Raw genomic sequence first — 25,951 nt, 5'->3', positions numbered from 1 at the left:
AAATCTTAAAAGCAGGGTAGCACCGTTGCCAGATTGCAAGAAACGCGACGCGCATGCGCGAATTTGCAATTGAAACAGGATCTCAGGTATCTCAGGTAACCCATAGCCCAGCCCTATTAGGGATGCGTTAAATGATCTTTTCTGTTTTTGCTTTTCAGAAAAGTTGGTTAAACATGGTTGAACAACATTTCTAAAAATTGGAACATTAATAATCCGTGTTAAGTTTGCAGCAAAAAATGATATGAAAAAAGATTTTATGTCGAAAACCCACGATTGGACATGCGATTTGGACGAGATATTCGTCCTCTTACATAAAGCTGCAATAATGATTAAAATTTATAATGTTATTTATTTGCCTCTTGACGAGTTTTTCACAAGAATCCAAGATGGTAAAAATAAACATTCATCCAGTTCGAAATATTACAAGAACTTTCCGTACTGAAATACCCGAAGAAGAGACCAAAAGCGCGACTACAGCCCAGACCGTAGCACGACCGCCTGTTTCACCCCAAGTGGGTGATGACAACATCATATACGTAGCTGAGGTCTTATTCTATTGTTTGACCTACTACGCCACTCCGGCTGCGCGGCGGTTCTTGTGCCGACAACGTATCCTTTCACCGATGGCCATTAATTACGACTGTGCGGACGTAATGGAGACCTTAATGAACTACAACAACAACGGGCATTTTCTTGTTTCTTCTCTATCCTGCGTGGAGATCCGCAACGTTGTCTATGCAAGAAATGAAACATGCCATTTAAATCTCCAGGCATTAAAGACAAACTGGATAACCCATTTTGAAGCTTTGGTAAAACTTTGCCGAATTGTTGGAGACGAATGCAGTGCCACCGACATAGAGGCTGTTTACAGTCGCCTCATGAGCGGTCATTACAAACACGCTGTCGATGATAAGAAGTTTTCATGTAATAGTGGCACCTACGATCAAAACGCCGCATTCGGCCTAAGCCTCGTTTTGTACAGTTGCCTACTAAGACATCTAGGCCCTGCTCTTCGAAACTTTTTGGTACGTACAAAACAAAAAGGAACGTCAATTGACATTGACGTGTTCGCCAATTTGAAGCTCATAATACAAGAGCAAAAAAATTACAAGAACTATTTCGGAACAGGTCATTCTCAAAGGTCTACCGCGCTAATACTGAAGGACGCTATGGAAGGCAGAAATGCCACTTGCCACGGGAAGTTCACACAAGTTACCCGAAACTGGAAAGTATATCTAAAGTCGTGGATATATCTGCTTGATGACATGAACGAAAATGCCGCTGCGAACAAAATTCGAGATGTCAGAAATGTCATCGATGACTCACTGAAATTTGTGCAAGAGATTCGTACCAATGTGATACTCTACCGAATGTAAGGTGAGTTTTTTGTAACCATTCGATTAATCCACTTCGGTGTGACAAAATTACTCTGTCGCAGGTTTTGTCCTCGATACATAAATAAACATTTCTTTTCACTCATTTCTCTTCTTGTTTATTCAATCAGACGATCCGGGTTTACAGTAAAATGGCTATTATTCTGCTCACAAACAACTTAAGATAGAAAGCTAATACCATTATCTTCCTTGAAATTAAACTTTGCAAATCCATCAGTGCCACAAATCAAAAAGTCCCGCAAGATTAAGTTTAAACTTTACTATCAAAAGGTTTAGGTCCATGAGTAATAACATTAGATCAGCTAATTCTGGTAAAAAAAAACAGAGAGCTTTCAGCTTGAAGTGCCTCACAGTTACTGATGTGCCACATTTGTCCATACTTCACACATGGAGAATTTTCTGCTTTCGGACAGCTCTTGGGAGCATTTTTAACAAATTTTGACACATTTAAGATTTAAAAGACTGCAATTCAAGGAAAACTGGCACACCGGCACATCAATATCAGTCAGATGTTGGATGCTTATTTTGTTGGGCAACCCTTTATCCTGCTTTAAATTTATTGCAAACTGGGAATCACCTGACAAAATGGGTTTGTATGGCTTGGTAATTTCCCAATTTTTTGGGTTTGTATGGCCGTAGCTGCTTGGTAATTTCCCATATTCAGCAACATATGGGGCAAGCGCGAATAGTGGCGCATTTGTTCTTGAGCACGATTGCAACAGATTGATTTTCCTATGGAACTCTTGCAAAAATTACATCCGTAGGGGCATCCCATTCGTTGGTTTGCTTACAAAAAGAAAGGTGATTAAAGCGTAAAACAAACGAATAATGATTTAATGAAATTATTAACCTTGCTCATGCGGTAGTGGCAGACAACAAGGCAACAGACAAAAGGCGATCAGGGCCTCTTGGAATCAGTTCTAGCAAAATATAAATATATAATCTTCAACTATATAATTTTATATGCAACTTTCAACTATATAATCTTTCAAGTACGTAGTTGAGGGAAACAACGTAGAAGGTTTGGCATAGAGAAGATCGAAGATCATCATCACCCCCGACCGCTTCCCATTTCTGCTATCTGACAAGAGGCATTTGACACGAATATTATGTGGTAAAACAATATGCTGCTGTCCAGCGCGTTTTCGAATGAGCATGATTGGTTTTCACGAGACACTTTGATAGTGCCACCTTCACCTTGAAACGGAAGTTGGACAATCATAGTAGCAAAGACATAGGAAACCAAATTAATAGGATTAGATAAGCTGCTTAACGGCAAATTAGTGGATTTTACTAGGGGTGATATTCGTCGGATAGATTATCGTCCCAGTTCCAGGTTTCATAATCGTCAATTTTTGCGGTCGCACACCTACGCCCTGCACTTCTTCTCTGCTAAGTTTTAATTGCCATATTGCCAAATCAGTCATAACAGGAATGGCTTGGTTGTTGTATACCAAAGTGAGAATTCTCCATCTCTATTACATCAATTGCAGATTCATTTCCCACAGCCCTTTCAGGTTCTCAACAGGTTATGAGAATGACTTCATTTTCACGAAATCCTAAAAGAAAGGTTACATAGTTTTAAAAAGTTTAAGGTAGATAATATTGCTTTGCAAATTTTAACCTCTAACAGTATTGGAATGGAAACTTCCCTCATGCCTATGAAGAATAAACTCAGCAATATCTGCTGCTGAATGCTTTCCAGAACCTTCAATCCAAAACCCATACCACTTTGTGTTTGCTGATCAGGCCCATCTTTAGAAGCTTTAAGCTTTTCAGCAAATAATTTGCGATCTACTTCCATTATGGGTGATGAAATAACAGCGTCCTTTGTTAGAACTTAGGAAAACTCCAAGATGCTCCTAGCTGTTAAAGAAAATAACATGAATTTTTGTCAGTTTTTGGTTGAAATCTTCGTGGCATGGTACGAAGCCAGCATATAGAAAGTTGTTTCAACAACTACTGGTAAAACAAATGAAGATAATTTTTAAAAATCCTTGTTATCTTGGTTGTAGACAACTGATTTAAAAAATGAGAGAAAACGGCGTCAGAGACAAATTTTAACATTACAAGTCAACTTCCACATTTGACTGATACTACGCAGCGGTAAGGGGACGTCCGTGAATAACTTTATGCGTTTTTCTATACTTTTTAGCTTCTTCCTCTTCTTAGAACTTCCTCTTTGCTGCTGTTGTTATCAATTATTTGCCTCACCCTGAATGAAATGTTAATATCGTTTTAATGTGATGTTTGTTTTTCGCTGATGTTTTTTGTATCTTTCTGTCGCACGACTCTGTGGCTACTCTCTGCCTCTCAAACACAATGTTGACTGTGTGAAATGTCACAAAAAAACACGTAGTCATCCAAACACGTTTAGAATTAACCCCGATTAACTGTCCCAGTCCCACAATCCCACCTACGATACTTCCTTTTCTTAACTGCATGACTGCATAGTGGTGCGCTAGCACGGCAAACGCCATCTATCAACCACATTCCATAAATTATCCTCGACATTCCCCATCAGCTTCTAGTTCAAGGCCATTCAAGGGCTCCAAGGCCTAAACAGCAGAGTAATCCTTGCCATAAAACCGATGCAACCATAATGAGCTCAACCATAGACCGAGCAAGTGTGTGTGGTTGCATAAATGTGTGTGTAATAAGTGTGTTGTGCCACCATATGTTGAAATCTACAAAATAAATAGTTAAATTATCGATGAGTTTATTCTACTGTGTCTGGCCCCACCAAAAATAACCAGTGTTGAACGCTGATTCAGAATATAGCATTAGTTTTTCGACTAATGGTGCGGTTTCTGAATAAAACGCAATTTAAGTGATTTTTGTTTGTTTACCGTCGCCGGCGCCATCTATTAACAGAAATATCGTAAAAAAGGTTTCGATTCTGGAAATATCAATGAAACTAGGATATAGACACGACTTAGGGGTACACTAATATTGCATTCGTTAGCAGCGTCAAATTTGGCTTATCATAGGCAAGTTTCAGTGAATTTCAAGAGAATTGTTTTTTACTCATCGCAGCACTGAAGCGTACTGGCGCGCTAGCATTGGGTAATATTCCCTGTATTTGAAAAACGATTGGCTAAGTGAAAAAAATAACAATTTTCCCTTAATCAACATTCAATTTTGAATATACTCTGTGGTTTTTAACGAATTCCAATGAGTGTCAGTTTTTGCAGGTTTTTGAGGCAATTTTCCCACGTTTATTTTCTTCGTTTATTTCCAAAGCTACGAGGCTAATTGAAAAATAAACTTTATTTTCGTGATTACCATTCAATTCTACATTGAAATCATCTATTTTAAGTCGAATTTGAAATTTGGCCAAAAATGAAAAAAGTGAGAAGCCCTTCTCACTTTTGTCAAAATAGGCAAAAAACGAAATCCCTTCGAATTCGAAAAAAATCACATGGCATATCCAAAATTGAACTCTGAGCTCGATTATGTAAGTGTTTTTCTCCTTAAACTAGCCGTTATTACTTTTTTATACGAACTGTTGCCTACATAGCCCATAGGCCTCTGTACAAATCCATTTGCTTCGTGACACGCAATCATGTCCGTGGCCTCTTTGTAAGGCTAATAACAAAAAAGAAAATTTGATTCGAAAAACAGTGGGCTGTCATAGCCCACTGTCTCATTAAATAATTGAATCTCAAGTAGTTGTGAAATTAATTAATTCTAAAAAGATACCTATCTGATGAGAAAGAGTTGTAAGCTGAAACGCCCAGCGCAAAACAAAAGAGGTAATTCATCATTATTGAAATATTGCAACGTGTACCATCTCTTTTAAATTCCTTTTTTTTTGTTCCAGACGTTCGGTGAAATTCCGTATCAATTCCTGGTTGGGCACTTTATTTTGAGTAAAATACCTACACCTGTTCATTACGTAATTAAACTCAAACCTTAAAAAGAAAAACAATAGCCTGCGGTATAGCCAAATAGCTTGGGTCGCTATTTGCATACCAGCAATTCAACAAGCAACGCAGTTGCATGTTACGTTCAAAAGGAGTTGAAAGGAGCGCGAAATTTCCTGGAAATTGCGAACGTGTTCGGGCCATTCTTTTTTTTGGGGCTTTTTTTTTAGTTTATCCCAAATGCATAATTTTACAGGGAGGTAAAATGTTATTCCTCTAGGCTGTACGGTACATTCTTTTTTCTTTATTCAAATGATATCATTTTCAGCTTTAATTTAGTCGTCTGCATACGATTCGTGAGAACATAATAAGGGCGTTACCCTGTCAGCACATTTGTGCCATAGGGTGACGCTTACAAATTTCCCATGTGGCAATCACATGCAAATGCATTACAAACAAGTGACTGATGGCTATTGTTATTAATGTTTTTGCTTTTCAAATTTCACAGACTTTCTTCGCCTTCTTGTACGCCGTGTCGATCGTGTTCTTTCTGTACGTCTTCGGCTATTTATTGCGATCGAAAAGACGCCAAGAGGAGAAGAAACGCTTGAAGAAATTAAGCCGATCGAGGGAATCGAACATGGCCAATCCGACGACGACCACCGAAGATGAAACCAGCGATTACGACGCTGTGCGCAATCCCGATTCCAGCATGTCGGTCGAGAACGAGATCGTCTCTGCGCCGACGCCTTTACGTCGATTCTTCAATCAATTCAGCGGCGAGAGCAGCGGCGAGCGCAGGAAATTCAGCCGAACGGATCCGATCGACATGGACGACTCGTCGAAAGGCGTCAGTCAGAATCCACACCCATCGTCACGCAAAAGCAGCGCCACGAAGCAATGGATGCCGCAGAATTTCGGCCTCAGCGTAGGAGATTCGCCCAACGAGATCGTCTCCTACAGCACGATGAACAGCAACAGCGACATTGTAACAAACACCGGCGGCGCTGCCAACGGTCGAAAGGCGAGGAAAACTAAAGTCTCCGATAACGAGCACAGCCATGGAAGCCTGTTCTTAAGGGCCGGCGCTGTGGCTTTCGGGCTGGGCACTATGATTTATGACGGGCTGGAATTCGGTGCCTTTCTCGAAGTGCCGCCCGACTCGCCCTGTTTCGCTCTGCTGCGTGGCATCAATCCGCTTCTGCACGCAGCCTTTGTCTTCCTCCAAATGTACTTCATCTTCGTGTCTGCCAGGGTATGGCATTAACTATTCGTTTTTAAAACTGTTCATTTTCATTATTATTTTTTTTTTTTCAGCTCAACATTCACAAATTCAAAGTGATTGCCCGTTTCGGATTGATGCATTGCGTTGCCACCAACATTTGCGTTTGGATTCGGACGTTGGTTAGAGAATCGTTGAAAGAAATCAATGGTCATTATAATTATTATGATAAAATTGCCAGGAGCCAACAACTGCAGCAAAGCCAACCGGTTGTCGATGGCTATGAATCCGTTTCCAACGCTTTCCTACATCACATTGTCGAGGCTGTAGCCGCTGCGGCCGGAAGCGATGAAAGTTTCGAAGGAGGAAATTCTGCCCTTTTTGATGTAGGTATTAATGTTCTGTATTTAATTGTATCAGTGTTTAAAAATTAAATGTGTTTCAAATGGACAGTGAATGAAACTTTGGGCGATGCGCCCATCGGCGTTGCGACGTCAGCCGCACCGACTGTTGCAGCCGTTAAGAGCAAAAAAGAAATTAGCTTGTGGGAATTGACGGGCAATGTCTCGTGTGGCCGTCGCATTTTCCTGGGCAACATCATCATGGACGCTGCTCCGTTCCTCTATCCTTTCCTCATTGAATATTCGCTCATTGGCGCTGCAGTTCTTTACGTCATTTGGGAACATATTGGCCTCAACCCAAAGTATTTCAATCCGTTGACAAAAATTTCAAAACGTGATTAAGCATTTCGATTTTTTTTAGGTACAAGACGGAAGATAACAACCGAGGCGTTAGAGACGAATCGATCTGGAACAGCAAAACTCGTCAATTAAGAGTCGATTGTGTTGGAGCTTCGAAGGAACTCTTTATCGGCCTCTTTTTCCTGACAGCTTCGCTCCTCTGTCTCGTCTTATTCTTCATTTTTGTGCCCATGCCCCAATTCAAACGACTGGGACTCATCCTGGGCTACGCGGCCCATTGCACTTTGCTTCTCGTTTCCATCTTCGCCATGGCGTTAGGCGCATACAGGTAATCATTTCATAATACAGATGATTTTGTCTGTATTTAATTAATATAAATATATATATTTTTAAAATACAGAGCCCGGCATTTGCATTTCCATTCGGAGCACATGGAAGAGCTGGGCAACATTTTGTTACGGATCTCTGCCTTGGGGATTTTTATGTATGCCGCCTTTTCTATGATCGCAGGAGCGCTGGGCAGTTCGACGGAAGAACCGCCCACTTTAGTGTTCATCAACGGCCTGTTGTCCGTCATCGAAGTGACGGTACAGACGGTTTTCATCTCGGACATGTCGAGACGCATTGTGAACACAGCCGAGCAGGATTTGGAGAAGCCGGGCCGACAGTCCGTCACTTTTTTGTTGATCACCAACATGACCCTGTGGCTCGTCTACACTTTCGAAATGCAAAAAGTCGAAGCTAATCCGGTTCAGCTCAATTTTTACGGATTTCTGCCTTGGGCCATCGTTCAGCGCATTACGCTGCCGCTCTGCATCTTTTATAGATTTCATTCGGCCATGGTATACGCCGAAATTTGGAAAAACTCCTATCGATATCATGGACCTTCGGGCGAAACAATGCCGCCCGGTGGATCTGAAACGAATTAAAACGCATTCCTTTGTGTTAAAAATGTTAACTATTATATAAGGCGTCTGCATATTTACATAGTTCCCTTGTATATTTTGGACGATTTTTCAATCTTTCCTTATCCTATCTTTTTTTTCTTTTACGTAAACATAAAACTAATGGTTGTTGGGATATTAGATCCCACATGTCACAATGAACGTAAGAAAATGTGCTGCCTTTTAACATGTCCATTTTGATATAATTTCTTACTGGACTGTTTGGAAATGGAGCATAGTATGTGAGTTTCACGAACTCGTAATACTATATCGTAGTGTAGGCAATAGATCAGGTGCAATGACGTGTTCATATCAGATAAAAAGAAGTAGTGCGTTTGTACATTTCCGGATCGACTAGACAGGCGGATATTCCATCAAGTATATCAGTTTATACCCTGCAATCTTCCGCAAAAATAATTGGCTTTTTTTCTCTTATGTGTGTAGTGCGATTTTTTGTATTTAAAGATGATTCTGTTTTCACATTCCTAATGCTGAAATAATTTGAAGAATGTCACTTCCAGAAGAAATTTCTCTTTGTTCTCTCTGTTTATTATTGATAAGACAACAGTCTGGTATGCAGTTATTGATTGCCTCGTTTTAAACAGTAATAATCTGATTTTGAGGAAAAAGACATTTGGCAAATGATAGAGAAACAGGATCATCTGGACATGTGAAAAGCAAAATGCATAGCTACTCTGCTGTAAATGCCCCAATATAAAATTGATATAGCAATAGTTACTTCCGGATTCCACTTTGAAATATTGATTCGAAGAAAAATATTGAGGGAAGGGACTTGTTAGTGTAACTCGAATCGAAACAATTAAGTTTACAGAATAAAAAAGATTTCCTTTACAGAATAAAAAAGGTGGAGTAGCTAGTGTGACTTGAATCGCAACAGTTGAGTTGTCCACAGTAGTGTCTGCGTGATAGGCCTCACAGGAACCAACCTCAATACCGGGTATCCCCACCCCGGCTATCAGCAGTTTTTTGACCCAGATGGATCTGTAACCTAGCGGATTAGATATATTGGATCTCTTCTAACGGACGGTCCTCTTCTTTTTCTTCTTTTTCTTCTTCTCCTCTCGTTGCTCCAACGTGTACAACTGCCTTACATAGTCACGTGATTTACCAACATATCCATGCGTATGTACTGGGGTACACATTCACGAATATCATGGTAATGGATGGGGGACCATCCTCACGGAAATGCTCATCGACAATTATGTACCTAACTCCGTACTAGGCCATCCAGACGGTACCAGACCTAGCCAACGCCATGATTTGTACCACGACACACATGCAATACTGTAGGCTCAACCGCTGATTCAAGCCGGCTGTATGACTAGAATGTCTAATGAAAGGTACTTAGCGATCAGACCTGTCATCCAGCCACCTTTCATTCGACACTCAGCCGCCTATAGTACTAAGGAAGGTTCCTTAGTCACTAGCTACTCCACCTCATCAACAAATGGCTTTCTCAACCTTTATATACAGTAACTTCTGGAATCAAAACACTGTTTACAACATGGCCGCCAGGTAGGTAAGTTAATGGCTATAACCGTGTAATTATTTCGGCAAATATGAAAACGAAACAGTGAACATTATTTTTTAACTTTAGTTTTAGTCTTATGTCAAGAAATAAAGATGATTTTTTAAAATGTTACAATATAAAACGACTTTTATTATGGACATGCAAGATGAATGTACGTGGCATCCGTAACCTAGCGGCAGATGTCGACACTATTATTCAAGGTCATCTCCGTCGTCATGTTTGTCTGCGGACTGATCTAGATTTCAATGCTTTAGCTCAAATGAGTGCAGTCAACCGTGTTCATGACTAGATTCTGTATGTGATTCCTGATAACTCGTTTGCGTAGACCTCTTCCTGAAAATATGTTTGAATTTGGTCAGACGTAAAACAGCTCGACTCTACCTATTTAATAGTGAGTTTCTTTCGTGTGAATTTCATAGGGGCCCGTGATGTCGCAGTTTTCCACCCATTTATTGACACAGGATAAACCCATTATCACTGAAAATGTCTTGATCGAGAGCCATATTTGATGATCATGCTAATCATGTCGTCATCGAGGAAAACCCGGCTCACATAACCGACCAAAAAATTCCTCAGGCTGTCCCGTGTATCGTGATGGCCATTCCCCCACGTGAATAAGCCCAGGTACGCTAACACCTCAAAATGTTTTTCTTTTTTCTTACTAGCCAAGTGCATATATCGTTTTGGTTTTTCTCCCCTCCCCATCTGTTTTTTTAGTGCATACTTTGCTCAATAGGCAGCATAACACCCCACAAGAGGTGTTGGGTTTTTCCCATAGCTTCGGTTGTTTTCCTTATTCTTCACACACACACACAGGTCATTAAGTTCTTCTTACCTATATGCCGGATCGACCTTCGCTGTTGCTTTGTTCCCATCGCTCGGTACAGTCGGTTTGACTATAAATACGGCACCATCCAAACCGAGTTACATACATCCGCACACCAACCGTCCAGGCGATCACATCATCCGCCGGAAGAGAAGCTCTCCATAGTCCTAGGCAAAATGTTTCGCTTCGTGTTTACGGTAAGTCATTTTCACAGAATTTTTCTTTGTTTTCAAATTTCATTTGTGATTTAAAATGTCTCACGTTTATCGTGGAAATCTTGAAAGGTTTGAGTTTCATTCCAACATGTTGTATCGATAGTTATTGATGTTGGCGTTGGCCGTTGCCATGCCGTACCCGGAAGATGAGGCTCCCATCGTTGTATCACCGGAGGTGCTGCATGCTGTGGCACCTGTAGGCGAATTGGCTGAAGGTGAAAAGGTTGACGAGCGTTATCGTCCCAATTACGGTCACCAAACAAGTAATGAGAGAATCCAATTCATTTTGAAATAATTGAATTTTATTTTAAAACAAACCATTGTTTTGGCGGATAGGTCAATTACAGAGCAGTACAGTTTACCAACAACAGAGCAGCAGCCATCAACAGCAAAGTAGCAGTCTTACCACTCACCAACAGCTTGGCCATCAAAACACTGGGCACCATGCCAACAACGCTGCTGGTGGTAATGAGTTTTTCTTTAATCATTCATTATTTAACTCTTGGGAATGATTGAAGAAATTATAAAGGGAAATTATTAAATAATTGATTGGTATTCCTATCGCGTTTGTATCAGGATATGGCGGAAGTGGTTACCAAACTCCAGGAGTCAATGCCGGATACGGCCAAAACATCAACTACGGTCAGAGCGGTTACGGCAACACGGGCTACGGCAACACCGGCTCCAGCAACACTGGCTTCGACAACACCGGCTTCGGCAACACCGGCTACGGCAACACTGGCTCCAGCAACACTGGCTACGGCAACACAGGCTTCAGCAACACTGGCTTCGGCAGCACCGGCTACGGTACGGGATCCGGAATAAACACGGGATACGGATCGAACGCAGGTTATGGAACCAATACCGGCTATGGAACAAACATTGGATACGGAAGCAACACTGGATATGCAACAAATACTGGGTACGGCACAAACACTGGAATCAATACTGGATACGGAGGCCATAGCGGCTACGGCACGAACACCGGCTACGGAAACACTGGCTACAATACGGGACTGTATGGAAACAATGTTGGCGGCGGACAACAAGTCGCGTATGGGCACTCAGGATACAACAGCCTTAGCGTTGGTATGTAAAACACAAAATTGCAACACGTCCTCCATGCGATTCCCTTTTTCACGTGCAATTAATCAAATGAAAACATGTATTTTTTCACTGATGTGACTCTGTTATTAACGATGTCTTTTATTTGCTCATTTCGAAAATTGGCTGCAGAAAGTGGTTACGGCAGCAATTACCTAGGATGGCGTGAAGGACAAAAGTCCAACGGCACTGCGGTCGCTGATGCGGCTTCCGTCGAAGCCTCTGCTCCTTCCGCCGATTCCAGTCCAGCCAGTGGTGGCGAAATTGATTTCACCAACCAACAGCAATAAACTGTTGAATCTGTTTTGATTCGAAACAACACGAACAACACGGTTGCCTTCCATTATTCGTGTAGAAAACGGAAGAGGTTGGTGGCTAATGGCGCTGGGCGCCTTGTTCAATGAACCAACGACATCTCCATGAACTATACGTATTATCCTGTCCCCTTAAACGGTTGTTGAATTACTCACTGTGTTACATCGATTTCTGCGATTGCCTTTTTGCCAATAAAATTTCCCAACTCGAAGCCGAAAATTCTTTTTCTTTTGCTGTCGTTTGGTCAGTTTGAGTTGAATCTCAGCTGTCGTTGATTAAAGTGTTTCATCGCTGGATGAACAGCGAAACGAATACAAACGGGTTTGTCCCAGCAAAGATGGTACACGCCAGCGCCTGCAGCGATGGAACGTTTCAGGTTATTCGGGGAATGTCATTTTGCACGTAGAAAGGTTAGAAGCAACGTTTTAAAACCTCCTGATTATATCACTGATCCAGATCACATGAGTTATCTTTGCATCGGCGATCCTACCTGTCAATTTTTTGCCCCCGGTCCAGGCACAAGTTCTCTCGTCTCATCGTACAAGTGTCTTACCGTCAGGGTGAACGCTCGCCAAATCAAATCCAATTCCAATGACCAACCAGTTCAAGAGCGAAACATAAGAAACAGGTTTGTCTAGTACACGCCGATGCTTGTCGCGATGGAACAAACAATTCCGCCAAAGCGTCCAGATTCAAGTCAAAGTCAAATAGAAGTCGCCGAATAATTAGAAAAAAATTTCCATTTTCTATAGCCCCAACCGGCTGCGTTTCATTGCAACTATGGTTATTTTGCGTGTTTGTATTGTCAGAAATCAGTGCAAAAAATGCCATCCAAATTCAGGTACTTCTGAACAAACTGCTAAGACTGACTGCAGTCATCAGCAGGTACCACACCCACACCGGCTGATGTGACTGTGAACCCTTCGGCAATTCCATTTCAAGTTTAGGAGTCTTTAAGAAATCACGTTCAGTTAGGACATTTACAGGTTTTTTTTTTCTTTTCGTTTGACATTCTAGCTGAGGTTCCCATACAGTATACAACGTTCAAGATGACCCGCCGTCGTAAACAATTTTACGCCATTAGCTTAACAGTAGTAGGACTTGTGCTTCTCTCTTTACATCAGTTGAACTACAAAGAATCGCGTGTCATTGGCTCGTTGTCGAATTCTTGATCAATCGTCAGTGGCGAGCAAAAATATACTTTACTCCCAATTATATTACCGATCCAGATCACGTGAGCTACCCTTGGATTGGTGATCCTACGTGTCAACATTTTCCCATTCAGGTACAAACTTCTCTTCGTATTACAGAATGAAAACGACTGAGGCAATCAGAAGTCGAATCGACAATAATCCGTTCTTTTTATAGTTTGCAAGGAATCACGCCAGGCCGAAATGGGCGTTAACTTCGTTCCCGGGAAGTGGAGTGACGTGGACACGTCAGCTGATCGAAGGTGTAACAGGGTGAGTTATGACCCGTCTCCAGTAACGAACAAATATTTATAAAATAAAAATAAAAAAATGAACTCGGCGGTTGACAATTCAATTGTGTAACATGAAAAGGATCTACACTGGCACCGCTTACGGACGTAGTGAAGACCCGATCGTGTTAACAGGTTGAGCATCCTCTTGTTCGTGCTGTGCGTTATTGCTAGCAAATAGTCTAATGATTTCGAACTGTTTCTTTGATAAAATGTAGGAGCTTATTATAGAAACTTGGTGGACGTCAGTTGTGAATGCACAATTCTGATTAAGGATCACGACATCACTACACCTCCTCCCGTTTACCTAATTGCAAACAAAAATGGAGTCAGTATTTGAAAGAATGAAACACGTCCTCATGACTCATGAGCTAACTTGGGCACTTTTGAACGTTTGCACGTAGGCCAAGGTAAATGAAAAAAAGAAAAGGAATAAAAAAAGAGGACCAGTTTGTAGTTACAGGTACGACAATCGAGGAGTTCTTCTCCTTCGAAATCCCGTGGATGCAATGTTCGCTTTTGCGCATTACTTGGCTTCGTCAAAAAACCACACGGGCGTAGTATCAGAAAAAGATTTCTCTGGTCCTGAGTGGGAAGAATACGTTGATTACGCGGCCAATACGTGGGCCGATCACGCAGTCGGCTGGATTGAGACCATCCAGGACGGCACTGTCCTCTTCTACGAGCGTCTACTTCTCGAAGACACTGCGGCCGAATTGAAACGATTATTGGAAGTCATTCATTTCAGCGATCCTCACCATCCACCTGTCGATCTGGAGAGGTTGCGTTGCGCTTTGCGACACAAGAATCGCGTGGACCGCAAACGTTTGAAGAAACCCGTGTAAGTTCAAAATGAGATTTTCTTAGTTTATGGCACGTCACAAATGACTCATTATCAATTGTCTTGCTGCAGCAGGGTACCACTGACAGCGGATCAACGGAAGAAACTCGATCGGGTTCAAACGAGTCTGCGGAAGAAAGGCTGGCCATTGCTTCCCGTCTACTTGTACACCACCTGATTCTTTCCGCTTGTTTTGCATTTAAAATTTTTCAGCTGAATACACGTACGTATTACTTTGGAAAAAATGGACTTTAATTGACTGTAACGGGATCGGCCTAGTAATTAGTAATTAATCTCTTCTATGCATCGAGGGGGCAACTGTCGGTGTCAGCAAACACAACAGAGAGCCTTAGTATTACAACATCATTGCCCAAATGTGTCGCCTAGCTATACAAAAATGCGTCTAGAGTTGAATACCTTTATTTAAAAAATGAAATGATTAAAATATTTTGTCCACAGATGAATTTAATAAAAAAAAAAGCTGTTTGGCTTTTTGTGCAGGACTGTACCAATGTACAACCACACTTGCTGATGGATTGTAATAAGGCTAAGTATCAAGCTAACGCCGCTGGCTGACAAGGAATATAATGGAAAATGTAGCGGCAATACAATGGCGTTAGCTACAAGTATCAAAACTCATCATTCCCTGGGACCCTTGCCTGTCAATCAAACATGACTGTTCCAATTTGCGTGTCTCGTCGAAGGTGCCTCAACATCCCGTCACCATCACGTGGCACACATTGGCATCACCTATAAAGACGAGAATTCCAAGCATCTCGTCGAGGAGTGTACAACGAGACTTAGTGCAGTTTTTGTACTATTATATTATGTGCAGCCAATACATTCGATTTCATTCCAATCTCTGTGTTCAATTACTTTAACTTTCAACTATACGCACATTACAGTATCTGTGAAACATTCGACACCTGTTGTCTCAAATTCAGGACAATTTCAGACAGTCACACTCAGCAAGGAGGTTTGCAGTTTCCGTTTCTATTTTTTTCAGTTTTATTATTTCCCTTTGGCGTTCTAGACGAAGTTCTCTCAGAGTGTACATCGTTCGAGATGAAACTACGTCGTAAAGAATTGTATGCCATTGCATTAGCAACAGCAGGTGTTGCGCTTTTCTCGTTACATCGGTTGAACTACGAAGGATCGCACATCGTCAGCTCGATCATCGGCACGTTTGGAAATTCTTGGCTGATTGCCGGAAAAGAGAAAAATTTTACTTTACCTCCCGATTATATCATCGATCCAGATCACGTGAGCTACCCTTGGATTGGTGATCCCACCTGCCAACATTTCCCTGTTCAGGTACAAACTTCTCTTCGTACTCTACAACCAAAAGAAAGTCAATCAAAAGGCTAAATGAAATGACTGTGCTTTCAATAGTTTGCAAGGAATCACACCAGGCCGAAATGGGCGTTAACTTCATTTCCCGGGAGTGGGGTGACGTGGACACGTCAGCTGATCGAAGGTGTAACAGGGTGAGTTAGGAATGATGCACTATGTGTAATGCACTATTTCATTTCGTACATGAATAGAATCTACACTGGCAGTGTTTACGGACGTGCAGACAAGCCGATCGTGTTAACAGGTGAAGAGTGATGTTGTTCGTGCTGTGCTTTATTATTAGCGTTTTCGAATTGTTTTCATTCGCGAATGTAGGAAATCATTCAAGCAACACTGCAAATCTCGAATGCGAATGCACAATTCTCATCAAGGATCACGACATCGATCAACCTATTCCCGTTCTCCCAATTGGAGGTTTCAATGGGGTCAGTATCTTCTGACAAATGAATTAAGAACGTATTTTAACTAGCTATTTTTGTCATTAAACGTTTGACGTAGGTCAAGGGAAATGAAACAACGAAAAAGAATGACGAAAGAGGTCCCGTCCATAGTTTCTTCTATGGATACCGAGGAGTACTTCTCCTACGAAACCCTGTAGACACAATGTTCACTTATGCTCATTTCTTAGCTACGTCAGGAGATAAAACTGGAGTAGTGTCAGAAAATCATTTCTCTGGTCCTAATTGGGAAGCATACGTTGATTACGTAGCCAATACGTGGGCCGACCACGCAGTTGGCTGGATTGAGACCATCCAGAATGGCACTGTCCTCTTCTACGAGCGTCTGCTTCTCGAAGACACTGCTGCCGAATTGAAACGTTTGTTGGAGGTCATTCGTTTCAGCGATCCTCATCGTCCACCTGTCGATCCACAGAGGTTGCGTTGCGCTCTGCGACACAAGAATCGCGTGGACCGCAAACGTTTGAAGAAACCCGTGTAAGTTCCAATACGATTTTCGTGATGATCGTGTCACAAAGTTATTCATAAATGTGCAGCCAAGTTTGAAAATGGTCTTGTTGCCGGCAGGGTACCACTGACAGCAGATCAACGGAAGAAGTTCGAGTCCTCTATCGAGCGCGTCCAGACGAGTCTGCGGGAGAAAGGCTGGCCGTTGCTTCCCGTCTATTTGTACAGGGAGGATTTGTAAGAATGGGTACACTTATTGCTGTTTCAGCTCTCATTTTATTGTGTTCAAACCTTTTTAATCGATACTAGTCACATGTCGAATGCAAACATTCAATTATCCTGTGAAATTTTTCGTTCGTCTTCATTCAAATAAGCGTAATTTTACAGTTGAAGAAAAACAAACAGACAATATAAAGGGATACAGTTAACATCCGTTTTTGTAAAGAATAATTCAGAAGCCCCACCGTCCTCTGCTGGAAACAGCTGTCATTGTCCCGCACTGTATACAGACTTAGTATGTTCAATACGTTTGCCATATACGTTGTCTTGTAGATATACAATGGAAGCTGAATTTTGTAGTACGTGTAGCATCCAATCGCACAAGTCTATAGATATTCCATGCTTGTAAACTGCTTTCTTTTGTTTCTCATTCCTTTCGTTTGTTTGATGGTCAGGTGAACGCTCGCCAAACCAGAACGAGTTCCAACACTCAACCTCGTTCAACAGCAGAATAAACGAACAGGTTGTGTTCCGTGACACGTCAATGTTTATAATAATGGATCGAGCAATTACAATTGATGAGAATACAAGTAAAATATTTTACATTTACAAAACGCCAGAGTGCGAGTCTGAAGGTCGAATGAAAGTCACGGACGAACTTGAATTGCGTTGTCTGCTACAGCCGATTCCGTTCCACCCTTCACACCAGTTAGTTTGTCATTACGACTGCGGTTGTTTGGCTTTTGTTTCTTTTTAAAAATTATGACGAATTTATATCCCACGCATTTTGCCGAGACTGAAAATAGTTCCTTGGATTTCTTTCGACAAAAGAAATGCACTAATGAATACGAGAGAATGCCGATCGCAATCAGCCAAATAACCTCAATGTCAATTGAATGTCATTGGTATTTCTGGGTATTTGCACATTAATTTTTAGTTATAATTCACCCGCATCAAAGTTGTTATGGAATGCAGCCAAGGCGATTACTATGCAAATTTATTCAAACAAGGTAAGAGTCAACCGCTACACATAACGGGGAATGCTTTTCTCGCCCATGCACGCAAACCCAAATAAGGAAAAAAAAATAAGAAAAAAAAAGATGTTTTCTTCATTAAATTATGCAAGTTTAATAAAAAAAAGGTTCTGTGGTACTTGACAATAAACGTATTAAATGACCGACAAGATACGACAGCGACGCTGAGAAGATAGTTAAATCACGTGACTATAATGCACTGCGTCGTAGCTATTTAATTGCACGTCCTGGAACTGCTTTTCTGCATCGTATAGAACATTACAAGGCTGGGCTAGGCCGTCGAACCGGCGGTGTTCCATGGCCAGTCTATAGGAACAAGGAAGGTGGGCATCGTTGGATTGGAATAGCTCAACTGATATAGTAATTCGTTTTAGTTTTTCAACAACGAAAGGAGAATGTTTGCATCTGAAATGGCGATAACGCGAAACTAATTAGAATATTTTGTACCTTTTAGTTGTAATCGCTTATCTTCCTTGGCACTCTTCCATGTTCGCGGGTAAACACGAGAATGGAAGCATCCCGAAACAAACAACCCAACCTCAAAGGCTTTCAATCTGTTTCACCAACTCTCGTCCTGATTGCAACTAAAAGGGCCAACAACATTCAAACAACAGATTTCGTTTTCTCCAAGGCTATTACGCGGAAATATAAATGAAAGCCTCTGGCGTCAGTTGCTCTTGAAAAATCTTTCAGAAAAAAATGAAGGATCTTTTGTTTGATGGATGCGTTTCTGGAACAATCCAAGCAAACGTGCAGCTTTCCGGTAACAGGGGTTAAATGGTGTGATTTCAAAGGCAAGCGAGAAAATGAAATTATTTCACGCTGTTAAATGCCGTTTGAAGGCCATCGTGATAGCAGAAAGAGAGAAACAAAAGAATTAAGCTTGGCTTTTGAAAAACTGTGTAAATGTCATTTTCACCTTCGGCTAACCGAGGGGATTCACCTCTGTGTTTACGTTCTTTCTTTTTCTTCAAATCTTTGACATTGTGGGCATCTTTCTTTAACTGATAAATCTCCTAAAATGATAAATGCGACAAATCATTTCGGCACGACACCCACTCAATCACGTCTTTGTATAGTTTACCCGCTGCTAGAGCCATTTGCTGTTTAGCGTCGCCAGAAACTGAAGTTTATAGAACATTCCCGAACAGAGTGACAACAACCAATGATGAAGGTGAAACCATTGACCTTCGTCGACCTCTAGAACAAAAAAATGGCTAGGGGCAGTGAAATGATCATTTCGTTCTAAACGACGTTGCCATGGTAACGAGGTAAGTTGCGGTTCCGATAATTATTATCTGCAAAAGCCAGCCGTAAAAAATCTCCACCTGAGTTTAACGATTATAGCGGTCAGTAGTATTCGAATATAATTGGTGAGTGTGTCAGTAACCATAGCAACGCAAACTGTTATGGCCTTGAATATCGTGAGGGGAGTCGGAAGAAAGAACCACCTCCCGAGGCGGTGGCCTTCTTCCTATACAAAAAGGGATACAGTTGATTTCAATGAATATGGTCTTTTGATTTATAGCATTAAAATTGTTGATTGGAGAAAATCCGTGGTGTGCGTATCAACGAATTAAGAGAATGTAGATAGAATAATGCATGTGACTCTATCGAGTGAATTGTTCTATGAAAAAAAGAACAATGAAATGCGGGTGAATTCCCTAGACAATGTCCAAACTCAACTTTTAATGAAATATCTAGAATTGCTCGTCGTTATCACGCTCATCAGATACCAGGAGTTTGTTGGCTCGAAAAAAAAAAAATATTGAAACCATTTTCTTTTCTGCTGTTGCTGGTGTTCGACTGCGCGTGACTCGTCGTTTTACCCCAACGGCGTCGGTCACGGACTTCTTTTTTTTCGTCTTCTGTTTAGCATGCCCGTGTGTTCAGCAAGACATTTGGGGAGAAACAAGATTCAAACAAAAATACGAAGACAACAGAGTACGGAGGAATGGACTTTTAGGGGCGTGCGGGAGGTCAATAGCCGTCGTAACATTACACACATATGGAATAGTGACTGTTATTACATGGTCGTACGTGTTTATAGATTTTAAAATTTCTAATTGCTCATCTGTTCCTCTTTTGTGTTTCAAAACTGATTTCACACAGTGAACTAGTTTTCCACTGTTTTGATAGTCCCAAACATTTCAATTCAAGGTTGTAGTTCACGTGAATTATCACGCTGTGCCTGCATCAAGGCCAAGATTGGAATATTATTTGTTTTCTTTTTACTTCGTCGTTATGCCGTCTGCAGTTCATGCTGTTGCTGCGAGAAAAACAAGCTCGTGTGCCATGTCAATGGCCACACACATTACAGAGTTCATCAACCAAAATCAGGTTTTTCGATGTTCCTCATTTCAAAACAGTCAATTCTGAATAAAAAACGCTTACAGCTTGATAGCCAACTACACAAACCAGTTCCTATAATGATGATATGTACATAGTTGAACTCGAAGTCAATTTCGGCAGCCATATTTGAATTTATTTCTTCGTTTTCGATGTAGGATGTAATTGCAACAGATGGGCAGCCGTTGGTTCACTAGTCAAACCAGTTTGATGCAACAGTCGAAAATCTCTGCGGCGATCGAACGTTCGTTCAAGTTGATAGCGAACTACTCCTCCCACTCAACTCAACTCTTTTTTCCCTCCCATTTTCGTGCCCTCCTGTGAAATGAAACGCTATGTATATATAAAGAGGGACACTATGCCAGAAGAACGGTCATACGTTTACCGTAACTAGTCGAGGAATCAACCAAACCATCGTTCCCAAAGGTCATCAAGTGCACAAGACCAACAACCAATCACAAAGATGGCCATCGCGAGAGTTGCGGCTCTTTTCACGGTAAAATTGCAAACTTTCAAATTTTTTTAAAGCAAATTGAATTGATTTTCAATCATCTTTCGCCATTTTTCCAGCTGCTTTTGGTTGTTCAGTTATCGGCCAGCGCAAATGTTAAAGGCCGTCCGGTCGCTTCGCCTGCCGTCAAGACTGCGCAGCAAGTCAAGGCTCCACAAGTTGTCGCATCCGATCCACTGCCTGCCAAGGTCCAACAGGAAACTGTCCAGAAAACTGTCGAACCCGTTCAAAAAGAAAAGGTGGTCGAGCCCGTGCCGGAAACGTCGGCTGACGCACCTCAGAAAGTGAACGTGGACGCAACGAAATCAGTGGAAGACGTCAAAAAAGCCCAACTCGATGCTGGACACCACATCCAAGGAGAGGGGCCATTCGTCGTCAATGCCCAGCAATTGCCACCTGACGTCCGTGAGGAAATCATGAGGCAATTGAACACTCAGTACCGTGTCTCTCAGGAGAAGAAACAAAAGCAAAAACAACAGGCTGTTAAAGGACAAGTAGCTCAAGTGAAAAGCGATGTCGTACCGCCATCGGAAGATGAATCATTCGATCCTGAATTGGCGGCCGGAATTGCCGAACTGCTTACTCGCATGGCCGTCGAAGATGAGGTGGGCAACCAGTACATCGATTTGGAAGAACTGCCCGCTGCCCTGAAGCTCCAAGTGTCTGAATACTTGACCAAACAGCAAATGATGGACGAAGAGAAGGAATTTGAACAGGAGCTGAAATTGCAACAACAAGCGGAGAAGGTTAAAGCGCAAGAGGCTAATTTCGCCGGCCTTTTCAACAAGCAAACTACCAACAGTCACATCGATGAACTCTTGAGTAGTTTCCTGCAGGGAGCTCTCGCTGATTATTCCGGTAAAAAACCAATCCATTTACATTTTATGACCTAATAAATTCTAATCTTTTGTCGTTTCTTCCGCAAACAATGCAGCACCAGCATCCGGTTATTACCCTCTACGCTATTCACCTTACGGTATTAATTGCATTTCACATTTCCTATCATCAATTTCAATAAAACTCATCGATATTTCATTGTTGAATAGCTTATCCCCAAAGACTGTCTTATTCATCCGGATATCCCCTGTATGGAGTTTATCCTCAATACGGAGGTTATCCAAGTGGAAATCGTTACCACGGCGGTTTCAGACCTCATTCCGCGCTAGCTGCTTATCCGTACGCCGGTCTTAAAGCCAACTATCCCGTCTCTTACGCTAGCCGGCCCTACGTTCCGCAAAGTTCGTTGATGACTCGCGAACAATTGCCGCAATTGTTCGGCGGATCCGTCGCATCAAAACTTTCGCCCTTCCGCACGATTGGCGGACCGGTGGCCGGCTTTCCACTTGCACCCAGCGATTACGTGGAGGACCTGAAGCCCGAAGAACAGCTTAGTCCATTGGCCACCTATTACGCGTATTACCGCCAGCTGTACGAGTCGGAGGCTCAACCAGTTGGTTCGAGATACGCACAGACGTCCCGCTTCCATCCCGCAGATTTCGCCGTCCAACAGCCCAGGCCCTACGTCAATTACAAGTTCCGTCGCTATTGAATCATTTAAATCGATTGGTAGGGGGTGGAGAGTGTTCATCGATTATTTATATTTGCCGGGAATACGAATTGAATGTAATTGGGGGGATGATTGATTTAAAGGGGCTCAAGTTTGTGTGCAGTGACAATAATATTTACACGTTTTCATATGTTAAACCATTTTCGTTTGGTCAATATACAAAATGTTGAAACAATTGTCTCATCAAAGAGTTTCATGAAATGAATTTGCAATGACCGTGAAGATATTTCCGTTTCTCACGAATGACTTCGTAACCCCCCCCCCCCCCCCGTCGTGCAACTTTGAACTGCACGACTTTCGTGGTATGGGAGTTGAAAGAATACCACCCGGCTGGTAATGCGTTTTTTTTTTTCCACATTCAATTTGAATATTAAAAAAATAGAAAAGAAGAAGATTTTTCGTGTTGGATGAAATTGAAAACTATGGGTGTGCTGCTTTCAAAAGTCAAGGTGAGTTTCTTTCTACGTAAATGATAGAGGGGTTTTCTTTTTTTCAATTAGCATTTTATTGTCATCCTTTCTAATTTAATGTGTATTTTTAACGGCACGAGCGCCGTATAAATGTAAATTACAGAATGAACGGCCACTTTACGAAGGAGAGAACCAGTCCAGCGGATGGGTCAGTGGCCGTTGCCTCAAACCAGTTTTCATCTTTTTCCAACGAAATGATTTGTTAGTCACGAAACGTGACGCACGATATCAACAGTTACACACAAAAAAAAAAACAAATGTATTAAACAAAATTTAAATTAAACATCTCAGCAGACCCTTTTTTTATACCTTTGACTCTCATTCATATCTTTTCTGATGGCAATTGCCGACGTGGCTCATCGAATTTTTAAAAATATTTTTGTTGCTTTTCTTCTTTAACAATTCTCTTCCTTATCGGTCAATCCATTCTACTTTGCTTCGCTTTTCGTGTTGGGCTTTCGTCTTTTTTTCTTCCCTCCGCCTACTTCCATCCCGGTGCGGTGGCCCACCTCAACTGGCCGTGAAGAAAAGGTGTATCCTTTGTGTGTGTGTGTCTGTGCGTGGGTATCACGTGTACATAAAGGACAATTTTGTGCGAAGAGTGGCCATACGTTTGCTGTAACTAGTCGAGCAACCAGCTCGGCTTCTTCCTGGAAAAACACCATTCAAAGATGATGGCAGTTTTAACGCACTTCATCACGGTAATTCATTATTCATTTGATTTTCTCTAACACATTGGAATTTCAGCCTAAAAAATTAGATTTGTTATGCTACCTTTAAAATAACTCGTTTTTAAAGTTGCTGCTGGCCATGCAAGTTGCAACCGGTTTGGACGTGACGTCCGGTGCGTTCGATTCGACCGTCGTAACGGCCAACAAGCAGCCGATCACAATCAGCAACAACGCCAACTCTCAGATTGTTCAATTCGATGATTTGCCACGTGAAGTCCAGCAGCAAGTGGTGGATGCCCTCCATCAACAACAGGCGGGCAAAGGCCAGTCCGGCAACAAGTTGGAACAGCAACAAGCCTCTCGTCCTGATCAGGTGGTCAAAGATCAATCGGTTGTTGTGTTCGAGGTGGAGAAAGAAGGGCCTCAGAATGCGGACCCAGCCAACGAAAAGGTCCAGCTGACTGAAGAGCAACAGGGCCAGCTGGCCCTGATGCTTTTGCGCGAGCAAGACGTCATGCAGCAAATCCAACAGCAGCAACAAGACAGCCAACCGTTAATCGTTCCAGGCGATGGTGGAGCTTTCATTGTCGATTCAGATCAACTGCCACCAGAGGTCAAAGAAGAGGTCATGAGGCAGTTGAACGAACAGATCCAACAGGCCCAACAGGTCCAACTCGGCGAAGGACAAGAACTCGGTGGCCAACCTTCTGACGAGGAACTGGCCCAAGTGTTGACTCGCATGGCCGTCGATGATGGAAACGGAAATCAGTTTGTCGACATGGACGGCCTTTCGGAGGAGACCCGGGCTCAAGTGGCTGAATACCTAATCAGGCAGCAACTGGAGAAAGGTGCGAACGAAGAGGACAAACAACAGCAAGTGAAACAAACGTCCAACACGGACAAACAAAGCGGCAGCCAAGTGGGAGGCATCATCGGCAGTTTGATTGGTGGAGCTGTCGGAGGCTATCCGTGTAAGTTTATATTAACAATGTCCACATAGAATGATCCAATTCAATTCAAATCTTTAAACTGTTCAAACAGCACAAGGAAATTACGGCTATCCTCAGCAAGGTGGTTATCCAGGTGCCTATCCAGGGGGTTATCCTCAATACGGCGGAGGTTATCCTCAATATGGCGGATCTCTCTCTCTCTCTCTCTCTCTCTCTCTCTCTCTCTCTCTCTCTCTCTCTCTCTCTCTCTCTCTGGTTACGCGGGTGGAGGTTATCCGGGTGGGGGTTATCCTGGTGGGGGTTATCCAGGTGGAGGTTATCCAGGAGGCGGTTATCCAGTACAGGGAGGGTATCCAGGCGCATACCCTGGTTATCCCCAACAAGGCGGTTATCCTGGGGGTACAGATTCTAACTAAAAAGGATGGTCCTCTTTGATTTCTTTTTGAGCTAAAATGCAACATGTTTATCGATCGATTCAGGACAACACCGTCCGCCTGGTTCTGGCCATCGTCCCAACAGGCCGGTAGGACCCTATTACGGAAGACCTTTCTGGGGTTTGAGTGAACCACAATTCCAGGAACAACAGAGGCCGTACGGTATCCTAGTCACTCGAGAACAACTAGCCGCCCTGCTCAGCGGATCTGCCCAGCCTATGAACGACGGCCAAGTGATCGTTGCCCAGCCGAGTTTCGTCGGACAAGCGAAGCCTCAGGATCCATTCGCTGCCATTTATCAACAACTTTACCAGCAATCTCAGTCGTTTGGTGTCCAACCAGCTGCCCCTAAATACGGCCGTTATCGAGCCCTACCTGTCCAGCATAAACAGCCAATGCACTTGAAACATCATTAGGTGGATTGGTCAGACTGTTTGGCCATCCCCTATTTGAACGTAAGCTTTGTCCGAGAGTGTCGTGTTTTATTTTTCTTGTACGTTTTTGACGGTTCGTATCACGTTATTCTTTTGTTTGTTTTTTCGGAAAGGAAGCGTGGCTTTGAATTTCGGTAATTGCCTTTGGTTGTTTATGTTTTTCAAAAAATGGAAATACATCGGGAGAAACATTCCGTCGCCGTGTCAACTGAAAATATGAAGAGAGCTTTTTTCGTATAGGTGAATTACTTAGAAATGCACTCAACATTCGCGTTCACATCCATTCCGGTAGATCACCGGCACAGAGAAAAGGGATGAGACCAATGATCACTTTCATTTGTGGTAGTTGGTTCAAGGTTACACCTTCACGTTGTTGTTGTTCTCACACGCCCAACGTGAAATTCACGCTCTCTCTAGCTCGTTGAGTTAATCACCGTCTTCCTCGATGTTAAGGAGACGAGTTAATATAATCATTATAATATCTAGTTTCGATTTTACTCAGTCCCCATTTTTCTATAGCGTGCAATAAATAAAGAGTGGCTTTGTCCTCGTTGGTCAGACCATATTTATGACGATGCTTTTCCATTGCGATTG

At 42.3% G+C, this 25,951-nt stretch overlaps 6 protein-coding genes across 6 annotated transcripts; all 6 read left to right on the top strand.

The window, feature by feature from the left end:
• Nucleotides 1-5,659: 5,659 nt before the first annotated feature.
• Nucleotides 5,660-8,477, top strand: LOC130692787 (proton channel OtopLc-like). The gene is made up of 5 exons (XM_057515865.2): nucleotides 5,660-6,515; nucleotides 6,578-6,872; nucleotides 6,936-7,185; nucleotides 7,245-7,511; nucleotides 7,584-8,477. The coding sequence occupies exons 1-5, from the start codon at nucleotides 5,727-5,729 to the stop codon at nucleotides 8,110-8,112; spliced, it is 2,130 nt and encodes a 709-aa protein (XP_057371848.1). The 5' UTR covers nucleotides 5,660-5,726; the 3' UTR covers nucleotides 8,113-8,477.
• Nucleotides 8,478-10,548: 2,071 nt separating this feature from the next.
• Nucleotides 10,549-12,350, top strand: LOC130692802 (uncharacterized PPE family protein PPE62-like). The gene is made up of 5 exons (XM_057515882.2): nucleotides 10,549-10,702; nucleotides 10,824-10,983; nucleotides 11,057-11,185; nucleotides 11,297-11,809; nucleotides 11,957-12,350. Exons 1-5 carry the CDS (start codon nucleotides 10,682-10,684, stop codon nucleotides 12,112-12,114), a joined length of 981 nt encoding a protein of 326 aa, XP_057371865.1. The 5' UTR covers nucleotides 10,549-10,681; the 3' UTR covers nucleotides 12,115-12,350.
• A 250-nt stretch (nucleotides 12,351-12,600) lies between these two features.
• Nucleotides 12,601-14,638, top strand: LOC130693207 (sialate:O-sulfotransferase 1-like). Its single transcript, XM_059494793.1, has 8 exons — nucleotides 12,601-12,767; nucleotides 12,949-12,980; nucleotides 13,369-13,424; nucleotides 13,508-13,602; nucleotides 13,702-13,754; nucleotides 13,841-13,947; nucleotides 14,024-14,460; nucleotides 14,536-14,638. The coding sequence occupies exons 1-8, from the start codon at nucleotides 12,601-12,603 to the stop codon at nucleotides 14,636-14,638; spliced, it is 1,050 nt and encodes a 349-aa protein (XP_059350776.1).
• A 494-nt stretch (nucleotides 14,639-15,132) lies between these two features.
• On the top strand, nucleotides 15,133-17,311 carry LOC130693209 (sialate:O-sulfotransferase 1-like). Its single transcript, XM_057516329.2, has 8 exons — nucleotides 15,133-15,164; nucleotides 15,366-15,436; nucleotides 15,494-15,774; nucleotides 15,853-15,947; nucleotides 16,005-16,057; nucleotides 16,129-16,238; nucleotides 16,312-16,748; nucleotides 16,839-17,311. Exons 1-8 carry the CDS (start codon nucleotides 15,133-15,135, stop codon nucleotides 16,957-16,959), a joined length of 1,200 nt encoding a protein of 399 aa, XP_057372312.1. The 3' UTR covers nucleotides 16,960-17,311.
• Nucleotides 17,312-20,768: 3,457 nt separating this feature from the next.
• On the top strand, nucleotides 20,769-22,573 carry LOC130692796 (uncharacterized). Its single transcript, XM_057515875.2, has 4 exons — nucleotides 20,769-20,816; nucleotides 20,891-21,689; nucleotides 21,766-21,807; nucleotides 21,878-22,573. Exons 1-4 carry the CDS (start codon nucleotides 20,784-20,786, stop codon nucleotides 22,378-22,380), a joined length of 1,377 nt encoding a protein of 458 aa, XP_057371858.1. The 5' UTR covers nucleotides 20,769-20,783; the 3' UTR covers nucleotides 22,381-22,573.
• A 1,081-nt stretch (nucleotides 22,574-23,654) lies between these two features.
• LOC130693210 (keratin, type I cytoskeletal 10-like) lies at nucleotides 23,655-25,572 on the top strand. Its single transcript, XM_059494614.1, has 4 exons — nucleotides 23,655-24,510; nucleotides 24,581-24,678; nucleotides 24,759-24,888; nucleotides 24,969-25,572. Exons 1-4 carry the CDS (start codon nucleotides 23,679-23,681, stop codon nucleotides 25,337-25,339), a joined length of 1,431 nt encoding a protein of 476 aa, XP_059350597.1. The 5' UTR covers nucleotides 23,655-23,678; the 3' UTR covers nucleotides 25,340-25,572.
• The last annotated feature ends 379 nt before the right edge of the window (nucleotides 25,573-25,951 follow it).

Source organism: Daphnia carinata, chromosome 3, assembly GCF_022539665.2.
Source record: "Daphnia carinata strain CSIRO-1 chromosome 3, CSIRO_AGI_Dcar_HiC_V3, whole genome shotgun sequence".
NCBI lineage: Eukaryota > Metazoa > Arthropoda > Branchiopoda > Diplostraca > Daphniidae > Daphnia > Daphnia carinata.
This window is presented reverse-complemented; position numbering and strand designations above follow the sequence as displayed.

What these genes read in the sequence shown, in the direction of transcription:
- LOC130692787 (XM_057515865.2), top strand. Translation starts at nt 5,727, where the DNA reads ATGGCTATTGTTATTAATGTTTTTGCTTTTCAAATTTCACAGACTTTC. An exon ending in TTCTGCCCTTTTTGATGTAG is followed by an intron (nt 6,873 to 6,935) that starts GTATTAATGTTC and finishes TCAAATGGACAG; the next exon opens with TGAATGAAACTTTGGGCGAT. An exon ending in CATATTGGCCTCAACCCAAA is followed by an intron (nt 7,186 to 7,244) that starts GTATTTCAATCC and finishes GATTTTTTTTAG; the next exon opens with GTACAAGACGGAAGATAACA.
- LOC130692802 (XM_057515882.2), top strand. Translation starts at nt 10,682, where the DNA reads ATGTTTCGCTTCGTGTTTACG. An exon ending in CAATTACGGTCACCAAACAA is followed by an intron (nt 10,984 to 11,056) that starts GTAATGAGAGAA and finishes TTTGGCGGATAG; the next exon opens with GTCAATTACAGAGCAGTACA. An exon ending in ATACAACAGCCTTAGCGTTG is followed by an intron (nt 11,810 to 11,956) that starts GTATGTAAAACA and finishes AATTGGCTGCAG; the next exon opens with AAAGTGGTTACGGCAGCAAT.
- LOC130693207 (XM_059494793.1), top strand. Translation starts at nt 12,601, where the DNA reads ATGAGTTATCTTTGCATCGGCGATCCTACCTGTCAATTTTTTGCCCCC. An exon ending in AGACCCGATCGTGTTAACAG is followed by an intron (nt 13,755 to 13,840) that starts GTTGAGCATCCT and finishes AAAATGTAGGAG; the next exon opens with CTTATTATAGAAACTTGGTG. An exon ending in AAACGTTTGAAGAAACCCGT is followed by an intron (nt 14,461 to 14,535) that starts GTAAGTTCAAAA and finishes TTGCTGCAGCAG; the next exon opens with GGTACCACTGACAGCGGATC.
- LOC130693209 (XM_057516329.2), top strand. Translation starts at nt 15,133, where the DNA reads ATGACTGTTCCAATTTGCGTGTCTCGTCGAAG. An exon ending in CAATTGGAGGTTTCAATGGG is followed by an intron (nt 16,239 to 16,311) that starts GTCAGTATCTTC and finishes CGTTTGACGTAG; the next exon opens with GTCAAGGGAAATGAAACAAC. An exon ending in AAACGTTTGAAGAAACCCGT is followed by an intron (nt 16,749 to 16,838) that starts GTAAGTTCCAAT and finishes TGTTGCCGGCAG; the next exon opens with GGTACCACTGACAGCAGATC.
- LOC130692796 (XM_057515875.2), top strand. Translation starts at nt 20,784, where the DNA reads ATGGCCATCGCGAGAGTTGCGGCTCTTTTCACG. An exon ending in AGCTCTCGCTGATTATTCCG is followed by an intron (nt 21,690 to 21,765) that starts GTAAAAAACCAA and finishes CAAACAATGCAG; the next exon opens with CACCAGCATCCGGTTATTAC. An exon ending in TCTACGCTATTCACCTTACG is followed by an intron (nt 21,808 to 21,877) that starts GTATTAATTGCA and finishes ATTGTTGAATAG; the next exon opens with CTTATCCCCAAAGACTGTCT.
- LOC130693210 (XM_059494614.1), top strand. Translation starts at nt 23,679, where the DNA reads ATGCAAGTTGCAACCGGTTTGGACGTGACGTCCGGTGCGTTCGATTCG. An exon ending in AGCTGTCGGAGGCTATCCGT is followed by an intron (nt 24,511 to 24,580) that starts GTAAGTTTATAT and finishes CTGTTCAAACAG; the next exon opens with CACAAGGAAATTACGGCTAT. An exon ending in ACAAGGCGGTTATCCTGGGG is followed by an intron (nt 24,889 to 24,968) that starts GTACAGATTCTA and finishes CGATCGATTCAG; the next exon opens with GACAACACCGTCCGCCTGGT.